The following is a 14,673-nucleotide window of genomic DNA, read 5'->3' as shown; positions in this document are numbered from 1 at the left end:
AGCAGCTAAATGGACAATTGGTCTGACCCACTGTGGTCATTCCTATGTTCTTATCAGGGAGAGACCAATAACTCCCCCACCGAGACACGCTAGCCTTTATAGACTATCCATGATCTCCAAACTCCCCACACCCGCCCCATGACGTCACAAAGTGTGTACCCTATGCCATGGGGACCTCCTAAACTTATGCTGGACCCCTTTCACTGCCTTACTGGGGACCATGGGACCCATGCATGCAATATCTTGAATCGGTCCAGTCCCATCGAGACCCACATCAGCCGTTTCCTTCCAGAGACGAGCTTGAGCTCCTCCAGGGGCCCAGGGAGGACGACAAGGAAGAGCCAGCTCAACAGTATTGCCGGTCCGAACAGCGAAATCGCGGAGAGCCTGACAAGAAGCATATTTGGCTCCACACTCGTTTGCTCTGTACCGTATCCTTTCCCAGTGCCAAGCTGGATGATGGCATGAATCTTGGTGCAGGAACAGAGTGCATCAAAGCTGTCAGTGTACCTAATACTCACATACGCAACACCAAAGAGAGCACCATAGCAGAGATTGGTGCAAAGGAAGGCACTACACCCAGTGCCAAAGCACTCAGTACCTCAGTAATTCCTGATGCTCTAGCCTTGGTACCAGAAACAGCTAATTTCAGGGCTCAACCCCACATTCCCTTCAAGCTCCCACAGAACCTGATTTAGGCCACGAAGTCTCTTCAAAATGGGAACAATGAGGTGACTTGCCTTTTTGACAGACGTTCCCATAGACGATATGCTCCTAACTGTAAAAGAGGAGCGGTGCTCTTTTCCTTCTAAGCACTTAAAATAGCAACCGTCCTTCCAGAGTCTGAGGCCAGAGCTTTCAAAGATGGAGCCCAGGGGCTAGTGGATCCATAGCTCTCAGGCACTTCGGGACTGCGGTGGAACATGAACATGAAGCATTTGTTGGAGATGTGGAATTCCCCTAAACAAAAAAGGCTTCTGGTATGCCCATCATTTATAGTACCTGCCATCTTGCAAGAGAAGCAATGTTTAAAATCAGGAGAATCAAGGAGAGAGATTTAAAAAAAACACCTTATTCAAAATGCCAATGGACAATTAAACACACACTAACCTAACTAGCACTATTAAAATTTAGAGATTGAGAAAACGATGAGTAACAATGCAAAAACCAGGAGCTGTCTCGCACCTTCAGACAGTGAGAAGGAAATGAGTGGCAGCTGGGCCCTTCATGCTCTCAGGTCAGGAGCACAAGAACATTCAGTGCACATGCATAGCCCCACTGGACTGCTGGCCAATGGTATCCAACCTTGAGCACATGAGTAGTATGCACTCCAACAGTGGAAAATATAAATGGACAAGCTCTCAAAGAAGAACTTTACCAAATCCTACCCCTTCTAAAGAAGATAAAATAAAGCAAATTAGCCCTGAGTTAAGGCTTCCCATGTTCTCATGACTCACAAAAAGTCCTAGGTGGGAGAGAAAACAGGAAATCCAACAGCCTAGTAGCGAGCACAGACTGTTCTGTGTCACCCAGAACTTCAGACTGTTCCTGCAAACAAAAGGAAAAGGGCCTGCTCTTGGGCTTTCAGCATTTTAAAACTTTCTAGGATAAAAACAGGAAAGAGTACGTAAAAATAATGTGCAAATGGGATCTCCATCCAGTAGGGTTTCCTGCTGGGCATTTGCTTAAGAATTCAACTTCAGTGCATTTCTTCCACGCCTGCCACAACTCAGGAATGTTTCTCTGCATTTGGCAGCCAGTAATTCATTACCCAAGTCCCTGAATTCACTCTATCAGCTAGTTTCTCCTAGGCAACGCAGAAGAAGCCAGTCTTCCTTCTGTGGATTATTATTCCTAACTTTTATTGTGGTAGTGCTCAAAGACAATGGGGCAAGCAGCTCTGCACAGGGATGGATGGCAAACACTAGTTGACACATCAGTAGAAGGAGACAGCCCAGGGAGAAGGCTGGGTCTTGCTGCCATAAATCACAGGGCCCTAACAGGGAGCTAATAGGGCCCTCCAGTAGCCAAAATATAGAATCATAGGGCTGGAAGAGACCTCAAGAAGTCTTCTAGTCCAGTCCTCTGAACCCATAAGTATTATCTAGACCATCCCTGACAGGTGTTTGTCTAACCTGCTCTTAAAAATCTTTACTGATGGAGATTCCACAACTTTCCTGGGCAATCTATACCAGGGCTTAACCACCCTGACAGTAAGTTTTTCCCTAATGTCCAACCTAAACCGCCCTTGCTGCAATTTAAGCCCATCATGTCTTGTCCTATTCTCGGAGATTAACGAAAACAATTTTTCTCACTCCTCTTTGTAACAACCTTTTATGTACTTGAAAACTGCTTTTTTTTTTGCAACATTGTTACACTGGTGACTCAGATTTAGCTTGCAATCCACTATGACCCCCAGATCCCTTTCCGTAGTACTCCTTGTTAGGCAGACATTTCCCGTTTTGTAGGTGTGCAACTGACTGTTCCTTCCTAAATGAAGTACTTTGCATTTGTCCTTATTGAATTTCATACTATTTACTTCAGACCATTTCTCCAGTTTGCCCAGATCATTTTGAATTTTAATCCTATCCTCCAAAGTATGTGCAAACCCTCTCAGCTTGGTATCATCCACAAACTTTATAAGTGTACTCTCTATGCCATTATCCAGATCATTGATGAAGATATTGAACAGAACTGGACTCAAAACTGGTCCCTGAGGGACCACACTCAATATGTCCTTCCAGCTTTACTGTGAATCACTGATAACTACTCTCTGGGAACAGTTTTCCAACCAGTTTTGCACCCACCTTATAGTAGCTCCATCTAGGTTGTATCTCCCTAGTTTGTTTATGAGAAGGTCATGCGAGCCAGTATCAAAAGCCTTACTAAAGTCAAGATATACCACATCTACCACTTCCCCTCTACACACAAGACTTTTTACGCTGTCAGAGAAAGCCATTAGATTGGTTTGACATGATTTGTTCTTGACAAATCCACGCTGACTGTTACTTATCACCTTATCTTCTAGGTGTTTGCAAATTGATTGCTTAATTATTTGCTTCATTATTTTTCTGGGTACAGAAGTTAAGATGACTGGTCTGTAATTCCCGGGTTGTCCTTATTCCCTTTTTTATAGATGAACACTATATTGGCCCTTTTCCAGTCTCTGGAATCTCACCTGTCTTCCATGACATAAATGTTCCCCAATCTTTACTCAAAATAAAGCATAGAATCATAGAATATCAGAGTTGGAAGGGACCTCAAGAGGTCATCTAGTCCAACCCCCTGCTCAAAGCAGGACCAATTCCCAGCTAAATCATCCCAGCCAGGGCTTTGTCAAGCCGGGCCTTAAAAACCTCCAAGGAAGGAGACTCCACCACCTCCCTAGGTAACCCATTACAGTGCTTCACCACCCTCCTAGTGAAATAGTTTTTCCTGATATCCAACCTGGACCTCCCCCACTGCAACTTGAGACCATTGCTCCTTGTTCTGTCGTCTGCCACCACTGAGAACAGCCAAGCTCCATCCTCTTTGGAACCCCCTTCAGGTAGTTGAAGGCTGCTATCAAATCCCCCCTCATTCTTCTCTTCTGCAGACAGCATGGCAGCGCACCTGTGCCAAACCCCCAGAATCACCAGAGATTCAGTTCTCCCACACATCTGAGGATTCCAAAGGCTGGGTGGCTTCTATCAGTCCAGCAAAGGAAACGTCACCCAGCCTCAGTCTATCTCAGAGCTGAGGACACTAGTAGGTGTGGCTCTTTCCACACACACAGGATTCCCCTCCTTCCCCTTCCAGCACTGAGGGCTCTTATATAGAGTGGGAGGCAGAGGAGGGCCTTCCCTTCTCGACAACTGCCTCTGTCCCTGTGAGTGTCTCTACAGTAATGACAGGCAGCTGTTCCCTGCCAGCCCAGGGACAAGGTCTATATACCCTGTCACTGGCCTTGATCAGGGTCAAGATCCCACTGTGCTACATGCTGTACAAAACACACGGAAAGACAGTCCCCACCATGGGGAGGTTATAATCCAAATGGGTTTTTGATTCTTAAAATCAGTGGAAAACTAGACAAGTCCTTATCTCAAGTGGTTAGTGATATTATAACAGCATACATAAGCACTGCTGTATAAAGGCACTGACTTCATTTCCAGTATACTGTAAATCATGGTTTGGTGGGAAGAAAGAATGAGCTGAGATTTTGCATCCAAACTGACAACTTGCACATCGTTTTCTGACACACAATTACAGAGAGGGGTTCGGCCCTTTGTGTTGCAGACAGCATGGTTACAGCCAGCAATTTCTAGGGATTGCTAAAGATTTAAAACAAAAAACACACAAAGCAAATCTCTAGACTACGGACGTTCTCAGTTGGGAAATATATAATTTTGTAAAAAGAGTACTCCTTTAATTCATCTAATTCCTCTTAATATTTTGAAGAAAACATGTTTTACAATGGCCCTGAAGTTAAAATCTGACCGTCACCTACTTATCTCACACAGAATTTTGTTTTCATATAATTTTTTCCAACAAAGGCAGTATCATATTGCGTCTCTGAAGTGCATAATAAGCTGTCAAGCTTTTTTAAGTGCCTTTTCTTGCCTATTTCAAATGGCACTGGCCTAAGACTTAGTTAAGATATCTGTGCAAATGTTCTTTTTCTAATGAATAAAAATTGTTTACTAAATGATTAAGCCTTTTCTGGCTTATCAATAGTGTATTTAAACCTTTTTCACATGAGCACTCGTCACCTTTCACAAGATTGTTAGTACTTCTAACTCCTATTCTGCTAACAATGAGGCACAGAAAATACACGGAATGAACAGAATATGGGTGTCAGTTATCTAATTTCAACATCATCCTGCCTGTAGCGTTACAAGGAATTATTTTTGCCACCTGTGGTGTGTGACTGCCCTGTACCCCATCAGCTTCTGCTCCCAAGCATTCTACTACTACTACACCCCTGCAGAAGAGCAGCATGATCTCAACACCATAGCAATGCCATGGATACTGGCACAAAGCACAGTAATATTTAGTAGGAAATACTCCATGGTAAGTATATAAAGGCTGGCTAATATTGTTACTTAGTGAGAAACAGTAACAATATTAACCAGCTTTTATAGACTTACCATGGAGCATTTCGTGCTAAATATTACTGTACTTTGTTCTAGTATCCATGGACCCACTGTGAACCTGGGATGTTCCTTACATTGAAAATATGTACCAATCTTGAAAAAAAGGGAAATATATAAAAACCTTTATTAAAACTACTTTAACAGCCTGATTTCCACCCACAAAAGCCACAATATTCATAGTAAGGTTGCAACTTTATCCTTAAAATTTTTCTTCCATGTCAGTATACTGAAGACAAATTCAGTTTGTCCACCGTTCCTCAGTGCCTGAATAAGGACTGTCTGAACAGCACATAACCGACAGCTGAATGTAAGTGACAGTCTCAGTTCTTATTTCTTGGCACTTGTGGGTTGCAGTCAGACCTTTACCATCATTTGAATGCAATTTTTGTATTTAATTTCACAACGGTTTCTTTTTTTGCCAGTTCTGCAGTCTAAAATTACTGCTTTTCCCACACTCTCTTTCTGAGGCTATGGCCTTTGGCAAAGAGAATGACAGCGAAAATATTTATAAGCCATAGACCTGTCATCAATTCCATCCAGGCAAAGGATTGGTAGTAATGCCCCACTGCCAGACTTACAGATAGCACTAAAGAGCTTCAGGAATTTTCATTTTTAATAAATTTCTAATCAACCAATTTCCCAGACCAACTAATCGAGCTGTCCAAGTCTGCTGGATGTCAGTAAGGCCACGCATTGCTTTTCCGACAGAGAGCAGAGCCCATTATGAATAATGCTAGCATATACGTGAAAGAGACTGTCCTTTCTACAACTTACGGCCTGAAGGCTTCATTATTTCATTGGCCATAATTCAATTTGCCCCTTCTTCAAAGATCTGCTTCTGTGACCCACTCCCCACCCCTGAAAACATGCTCAGGTAATAATTTCCGATTAATGCAATCAATTACTAACCTCTCCCCCAACCCTCACTACTCCCTGATAGGGCCAGAGAGAAAAGGAAGCTGCAACTAGCTGGGGAGGAACAGAAATAAAAAGTAATTACATAAAAATGCTAACCACATTACAACGGTTCGTTTGCTTAGCCCAGTGGGCTTGAGAATTCCAAGTATCTGCCATTGTCTGTGCTCAGGCAGACAAGAATAATAAAAACAGGGAAAGGATCTTTCAATAAGATTATTAAACCAGTGCATGAAAAATAAGAGTTGTCATTACACTGCAAAGGGGGGAGACCGAGAGAGAGAGAGAAACTCACTGAAATTTCTTTCTGTAGATTTGCCTTTGTGATCTGCAAGGTGCTATTCTCCTGCTTATGCTCTGTTACCCTGGCAACATACTCCTGTAAAATAAAGATTATTAAAGCGCATATGATTATTTGGCCACTGAATGAATGAGGCAGCGCTTCTGAAATTCCTTATCAGAGAAATTCAATTTTAGGACAAATTGTGTTTTTGCCGTCTCCCAGCTTCCCCCTCCCTCCCACAATACCAATAAAATCATCATTGCCACAGCTGTACATGATATCTTGTCACTAATTCTTTCACGCTTTTCCTTTCCCATTCCAGGTTTTATTTTAATTCCATAAAAGCAGGTGCTTTCCCCAGTTTGTTGGATTTGTTTTTTTGTTTTTTGGTAGGTGGCTTTTTGATAACTCGAGCCCATTTTTCTTCTGATCTACATAGCTACCAATAGCACAGCTAGGAAGCCAGTCAGTAACCTGCTCCTGCCACACAGTAGTAGTTATAGGAAAGATCCCACATTCAGCCTGTGGTCGGAGAGGCCATTATGGAGTGTTGCACCCTTACAAAGCAGCCGCTCCCGTCCATTCCCTTCCTCCTGGAGCCTATTTCCCTTTGAGCTCCATGTTGCCTCTGCTCTATTTTAAATTCATCTCAAGAGCAGACAGTTTGGAAGCCTGATGATTAGCCAGTCTATGATGATTTTCGGCTAATGCCTTCCCTCCTGGGCACTTAATTGCTGGCGACAATATTCAACTCCAAAACTATTTATTGTCCCAGAGAAAGACATCCTGCAGTCCCTTAGAGTTAAAAACACGCCGCTGCCTTTGTAAGGCTGACTTAGATAGAACATAACATTGAGCTGGCAGACATCACCTCATGGCTTGTGAATCAGTCGGAAAGAATCTCTCTTAGGTACTTTTAAGGCACCTACCACTGAGGTAACGTAAACACTGTTTTGTTACTATGGCAATTTATGCTATTTCTATACCACAAATAGACTGAATTTTTTGTGTTGTCCAAAGGTGCTTTCTTCTCTCCAACTGCCCATTATTATGATGTGTTTGAATTCTGGCAATGTTTGGAGGGCTTGCAGCCCCATTGTGCCTGGGACATACACTCAGAATAAGAACAGAAGACATTTCCTCCCACAAAGAACTTACAAACCAAATAAGATAAACAAAAGGTCCCATACTTTTTTCTCCTTTCACCTCTTTGTTCTCTCACAACCTCTCACTGATAAACTGTCATGGCTTCCATTAAAGCCTTCCTCTAGTATCTTGCATTTCTCTGAACACCATCAGACTTGGGCTCAGTCCACAGGGAAGCCAAAAGTGGCTGACACAGACAAAGTGACAGGAGCTCCACCTTCCCCTCAAGAGGATTTCATCTGCCAGTGTGGGTGAGAACAGCTGATACGAATGTTCATGGTGGATGGTGTTACTTCTGTTAAGGTGTGCACCGTAATACCCTACAAATGTGGACCAAGAAGCAATGGAGAGGTGCCTTACAACAGAGCACAGAAAGTTGACATGTACTAAACTTATGAACCGAGTCAGATTCAGGAACAAACTCATCTCCAGGCCCTTTTTTCAAGTAAGAGTCTTTTAGTTCAGCTTTGCAATATTTCTGATTAAAAAAAAAAAGAATTTGTAAGTTATTCCAAAGAAACATTCTCACACTATTTTTACTCCAAGCTTCAATCACTTGCAGAATGCAACACACGAACCGGAGCCCTGGGTACAGGCAGACAGCACTGCAGAAAACTTGCAGGTGTTAGTTACTCCCAGCACTGTGCAGCAGGTGTCACTACTGGCCTGAGGAATTTGGTAGTTGGGGGTGCATGGAGAAAACTGGACACAACAACAACTAAATGGACAATGGACTTTGCATTGGTGAAGAAAAAGGCTGTGAAACATCTACATAAGAAGGGAACAAACACTGATTACATGCCAAGAAAGTCACCATCCCAACAGATAAGAGCTGAGTTTTCACAGAAAAAAAAAAGGGGGGGGGGCGGGGGGAGAGAAAGAAAGAAAGATGCTCTGACCACAGGGAGTCATTCTACAGGCAGCATGATGGGGGGGAGTGGAAATCACAAGTTGGGTCAGCCTTACTCCTCTAAACAGGTTCATCTCATTATCACATCAACTTGTGCAGGCTGCACTCGACCATAGGAAAGAGGAGATTGGAAGAATAAGGACAATAAAACATGAAGTCTTTAATTTGAGAAGCCACACAAATTAACTCCAATTACTGTCACAGTCACCACAATGGAGGGTGGGAGACACAGGACTTGTTGCTGCACTCCATCTTGCTTTATTGGGATTGTCTCTGCTCACTCAGGAACAGTGAAAACCTATCCCCTTTACGGTACTGCACCTTTTAATATCTCCTCTTTTCCCCTCGCAGTTTAATTAAAAAAACAATGAACCTTTTAAGTAGATGACTGAAAAATATAAAATTGCACTATTCTATCAAAGTTTAACATCTCCACATTCTGAGAACATGGGGAGAATGCAAAAGAGTATACTAGTATACTGTAATTTATTCCTGTAAAGGGAAATCGTGTCTTACTAATCGATTAGAGTACTTTGAAGGGGTCAACAAACATGTGGACAAGGGGGATCCAGTGGACATAGTGTACTTAGATTTCCAGAAAGCCTTTGACAAGGTCCCACACCAAAGGCTCTTACGTAAAGTAAGTTGTCATGGGATAAAAGGGAAGGTCCTTTCATGGATTGAGAACTGGTTAAAAGACAGGGAACAAAGGGTAGGACTAAATGGTAAATTCTCAGAATGGAGAGGGGTAACTAGTGGTGTTCCCCAAAGGTCTGTCCTAGGACCAATCCTATTCAACTTATTTATAAATGATCTGGAGAAAGGGGTAAACAGTGAGGTGGCAAAGTTTGCAGAGGATTCTAAACTGCTCAAGATAATTAAGACCAAGGAAGACTGTGAAGAACTTCAAAAAGATCTCACAAAACTAAGTGATTGGGCAACAAAATGGCAAATAAAATTTAATGTGGACAAATGTAAAGTAATGCACATTGGAAAAAATAACCCCAACTATACATACAATATGATGGGGGCTAGTTTAGCTACAACGAATCAGGAAAAAGATCTTAGAGTCATCGTGGATAGTTCTCTTAAGACGTCCATGCAGTGTGCAGCTGCGGTCAAAAAAGCAAACAGGATGCTAGGAATCATTAAAAAGGGGATAGAGGTATATAAAATCATGAGTGATGTGGAGAAAGTGGATAAGGAAAAGTTTTTACTTATTCCCATAATACAAGAACTAGGGGCCACCAAATGAAATTAATGGGCAGCAGGTTTAAAACAAATCATCTTCACACAGCGCACAGTCAACTTGTGGAACTCCTTGCCTGAGAAGGTTGTGAAGGCTAGGACTATAACAGTGTTTAAAAGAGAACTGGATAAATTCATGGAGGTTAAGTCCATTAATGGCTATTAACCAGGATGGGTAAGGAATGGTGTCCCTAGCCTCTGTCTGTCAGAGGGTGGAGATGGATGGCAGGAGAGAGAGATCACTCCTTTGCTTCTCTCACCAGAAGGCTGGGTACTGATAATTAAAAATCAGGCCAAGGTAAATGCATCTGATTCACCAAGCACAAAGGATTCTGCTCCTTCAGGTAGCATTTAAAAATGTACACAGACTCAGAAAGGAAAGGAAATTCCTTCTTTTAATGATACCAAACTCAGAATTGTTCTTGTTTTTCTTAATGGATAATAACTATGAGCCGATGCAACTAGTAGCCTTTGCGTGCCACTATTAATGAGCAACTGAAATGCCCACTGGATGAGGCCATCTCAGATTATGAAAGGGATGACAGAATATATCCAAAGGGAGCAGTAAAAGTCTCAGAGTAAAGTCCTGTGACTGTTCCTTTGGATTAATTTATCAGGAAGAGTGGCCCAGTGATCAGGGCAATAAGCCTTTGAGTTTGGCGAGCTGGGTTCAATTCCCTCTTCTACCACAGACTCCCCAGGTGATCTTTGGCAAGTCCTTGTCCTTTGTCTCAGCTCCCAGTTATAAAAGCATTGTTCTACCTCAGAGAGGTGTTGTGCAGATAAATACATTAATGATTGTGATGGGGCCTGGCAAGGAATGTACTACCTTGTTAGGTTTCAGAGTAGCAGCCGTGTTAGTCTGTATCCACAAAAAGAAGAACAGGAGTACTTGTGGCACCTTAGAGACTAACAAATTTATTAGAGCATAAGCTTTCGTGGACTATATGCATCCGAAGAAGTGGGCTGTAGTCCACGAAAGCTTATGCTCTAATAAATTTGTTAGTCTCTAAGGTGCCACAAGTACTCCTGTTCTTCTTTCTACCTTGTTAGGAGCCACAAGAAGAACCACTTGCATTATAATCAAGGAGGCTCCCTGCTGCTTTGGGGAGTTCTGAGGTAAGGGCCTTTAAACTGTTTTCCAAATGCTCCTTTCATGTGGCTTCATTAAATGGAGACATACTTATGTTAATTAGTGTGTTTGATCTCTCAATGCCCACATCTGAGAAGCACCACTTGCTGACAACCAGTTGGGATGAAGTATGGCGAGGCGTATCTGCAGTACCACATCTGGCCATCTGGGAGTGCAAAGGGTGGCTCATACACACGATAAAGGGACCTCTTGACTAGTATTTAGCTTTTCTAATGTATGAAGAAATATTGTGCTAGTCTTAATTCCTAGATTCTAATGAAACTGCATTCCTAAATACTTTACTCACTACAGCACTCGTTTGTTTGCAGGCAGCCCAAAATAGATTAATCCCTTCCATACATTCTTATGATATCTGCCTATTTAGTCATCAAGACACCCATCTTAGCTATTCACAGCCCACTGTTTAAAAAAAAAAAAAAAAAAAGGTTTAGTATTGCTTTTGTCCAGCTATCAATCTCAAATATGTTCACGCCATTACAGAGAGACAACTTTTATCTTGTGATTAAAACCAATCCATGTTCTATTCCTGCCTCTGCCATTGTCTCAAGGTGTAACATTGGAAAATTGATTTAGTCTTTTTGCCTCCATTTCCCCATCTGTAAAATGCAGTAACTCCACTGACCCAACTTTGGAAAGCACTTTAAGATCTTGGAGTGCAAGCTCTATATAAGTATGAAGTCTTCCTATCATATTGTGAAGGCCTACATTCTGCTTCTCTCTATCTACGCCTATCAGCTGCTGTCTGGCTAAAGGGTTTGACCAGAAGTTAGTCACAGATGGCACTGTCCACCAACCTCATCTCTCTTCACAGCTCCCTATCACCAAGGCTCAATCGGCAGGGACCCCAAAAGCATCACGTAAAGCAGTGACACTTAGACCTCAGTGGTTCAGGAGCCAAATTTGTGATCAATATTACCCAAAAGATCCACAGAAGTGTGAATCCATTGTTTCATTTAATATTATATATATATAAATAAAATTCTCTCAGCAAAAGGATTGACCAAGTATTATTATTTTATCAACTACAATTGGTTAATAACATAATAAAAGCATCCTGATTGGTTAACAATTAAATTACACAGTGTTTTAATATCATGTGCTGCAAAGAGCCATAGGGGACACATTAAAGAGCCACTGTCACTCGTGAGCCTCAGTCTGAGTAACACTAACTCACAGGTTTGAGTTAGACAAGTTACCACTGATCCAATAGCTATGAGATATTGTCATCAACTTCTGGGTTAGACTCTGTTCTATGTCAGCAACCACAGAGTTTATAGACATAGAATAATAAAAATATAGGCCTTTAAAGGACCTCAAGAGGTCATCATATCCCACCCCCTGCGCTGAGGCAGGGCCAAGTAAACCTAAACCATCCCTGTCAGGTGTTTGTCCAATCTGTTCTTAACCTCCAATGATGGATATTCCACAATCACCCCTATTGATTATTCAGACTATTCCAGAATATAACTATCCTTACAGTTAGAAAGTTTTTGCTAATATCTAACAAGTCTCACTTGCTGTGGATTAAGCCAATTACTGCTTGTCCCATCTTTAGTGGGCAAGGAGACCAACTGATCCCTGTCCTCTTTATAACAGCCTTTAATGCATTTTAAAACTGTTATCAGGTCCCCACTCAGTCTTCTTTTCTCAAGACAAACATCCTCATTTTTTTTTAACCTTTCCTCATAGATCAGGTTTTCTAAACCATTTATCATTTTTGTTGCTCTCCTTTGGATTCTCTCCTATTTGTCCTCATCCTTCCTAAAGTGCAGAGCCCAGCTGAGGCCTCATGAATGCCAAGTAGAACAGGACAATTACCTCCTGAGTCTTACATACAACACTCCTCTTATTCCCCCCCAGAATGAGATTAGCGTTTTTCACCACTCCATCACATTGTTGACTCTCATTCAATTTGTGCCCCACTATAACCCCCAGATCCTTTTAAGCACTGCTACCGCCTAGCTAGTTATTCCCCATTTTGTAGTGGTGCATTTTATTTTTCCTTCCTAAGTTAAGTACTTAGCATTTATCTGTATTGAATTTCATCTCGTTGATTTCAGACCAATTCTCCAATTTGTCAAGTCTTTTTGAATTCTAATCCTGTTCTCCAAAGTGCTTGCAATCTCTCCCAGTTTGGGGTCATCTGCATTTTATATTTTAGCATGGAAAACCTGGGATGACCATATACACCCCAAAAATATATGAAATGTTGAAAATAGTTAAAAGCATAAATCTTCCCCCCAAACCAGACCCCATTCTCATAGTTTGTTACACATACAGTATGAAAAATAACTGGAGCAGGATTGGGGTGAGGATTAAAAGGAAAAGTAGGTCCAACCAAGGCACTGTAATTAACTCCTCAAAGACCAGGCCTAGAAAGGAAGTTTCTCATAACACACACATATACTGTAGCAGTAAAAGAGAAGGAGATAAGTAGTCCCATAGGCATTTTTAGTCAGGTTTATAGAATGCTCTGCAAACAGAGGGTAATGACCCCCGAAGAGCACAATACACACTTTCTTTGGTACATCCATGTACAGCAAACAGTACCTGAAGCTCTGCCTCTAGTGTAGCCACCTTCCACTCAGACTCTCTCTCCAGTTCTTCCATCGTCTGAACTAAGACGCTATTCTGGTCACTCAGGTCCATTACGTAGGACTGGAGAAGCCTCACCTTCATCTGTAAAGGCAAAAAGTAGCTCAGCTGTAAATTATCATGAATATCTATGTGACAGTCACATGCAAATGCCCCAACCAGACCAGGGTCATCTTGTATTAGGTGCTATATACACACACACATAGTATGAGACAGTCCCAGCCACAAATAGCTTACAAACTAAAGACAAGACACAAACACAAGTGTGAGACACATACAAAGGGACTAGGGACAGAAGAATGAGGATAACTGACAGGAACACATGCCTATACAGACTTACTAGGTGCACCAACTAGAGACTGAGTCTTTTAAAAAGAGGTGGTAATAAGAAGCAGTGATCTGTCCTGATACTCTAAAAAGAGGTTTGCACGACCATGTAACGAAGTTTGGACTGAAGTACCAGATATCCAACTTTCGACAGGGGTACTGGGAGGCCTGGCCGAAACATAAAGAACGAGTATTGTTCTAGTAGCTGTGAAGAAAAGGACCCCTCTTCCAAACAGGAAATCACTAGGTATCTAAATGGGCCAGTCCCACCGTCTGTCATTTAACATTTAGGAATAAACAGTGCAGAAACCAGCCTAATTAACAGCTTTGTACACCAGTTTATGGCATGGTTAGGCTGTGCCTGCACTGGTCAAGGAAAGCTTCATAGAAACCTAACAGGAAGTACTATGGTGAAACATTGTGCTCACTGTGGTTTTTCTAAGGCACCGTAGCAGTGCTGTCAACCTGGTCTGGCTTTGGGCTAGCTTCTGCCTCAGTTTCCCCTCATTCATGTTGGCTCGCTTGACCTTCCAGCCTGGTTTAGCTACTGCAGTGACTTGGCCCTCTGGCTACATCATTAAAGGAAAAAAATCCAAAACACTAGAACAAGAGTGTCCAGTGAAAGTGCTAATCCAGCTTTGCCTGTGTACCTCTTGGTGCCCCAGCAGCAACTGCCATAGCAATTAGATTACTTACAAACTCCACAGTTCAGCACCGGGGTATGTGTACCAGCGTTTGGGAAACCCTGTTATGGTGGGTTTCTCTGAACCAGGACTTTCAAAGCAGGTGTCTTCAGATGTTATGACACATTAGCAGAACCTCAGAGATAGAAGCCAGTTTAACCCTGACTGGGTAAACAAAGAGCCTTAAAAACAAACATTTGTGCTTTTGTTACAGCTAGCTTTTGGGAAGGAGGTGGTGATGGAAGGCTCTGGCACTGACATGCTTTTGCTGAGAGCTTTGA

General features: G+C 42.2%; 1 protein-coding gene across 1 annotated transcript in view; it reads right to left on the bottom strand.

Moving 5' to 3' along the window:
* PMFBP1 (polyamine modulated factor 1 binding protein 1) overlaps nt 1–14,673 on the bottom strand; it is a 354,325-nt gene that overhangs the window by 236,355 nt on the left and 103,297 nt on the right. The window contains exon 3 of the mRNA XM_065567688.1: nt 13,338–13,466. Within this exon, the coding sequence (XP_065423760.1) occupies nt 13,338–13,466 (129 nt within the window). The remainder of the gene's footprint in view (nt 1–13,337; nt 13,467–14,673) is intronic.

The sequence above is a fragment of the Chrysemys picta genome, chromosome 14, assembly GCF_011386835.1.
Source record: "Chrysemys picta bellii isolate R12L10 chromosome 14, ASM1138683v2, whole genome shotgun sequence".
In the NCBI taxonomy this organism is placed as follows: Eukaryota; Metazoa; Chordata; order Testudines; family Emydidae; genus Chrysemys; species Chrysemys picta.
This window is presented reverse-complemented; position numbering and strand designations above follow the sequence as displayed.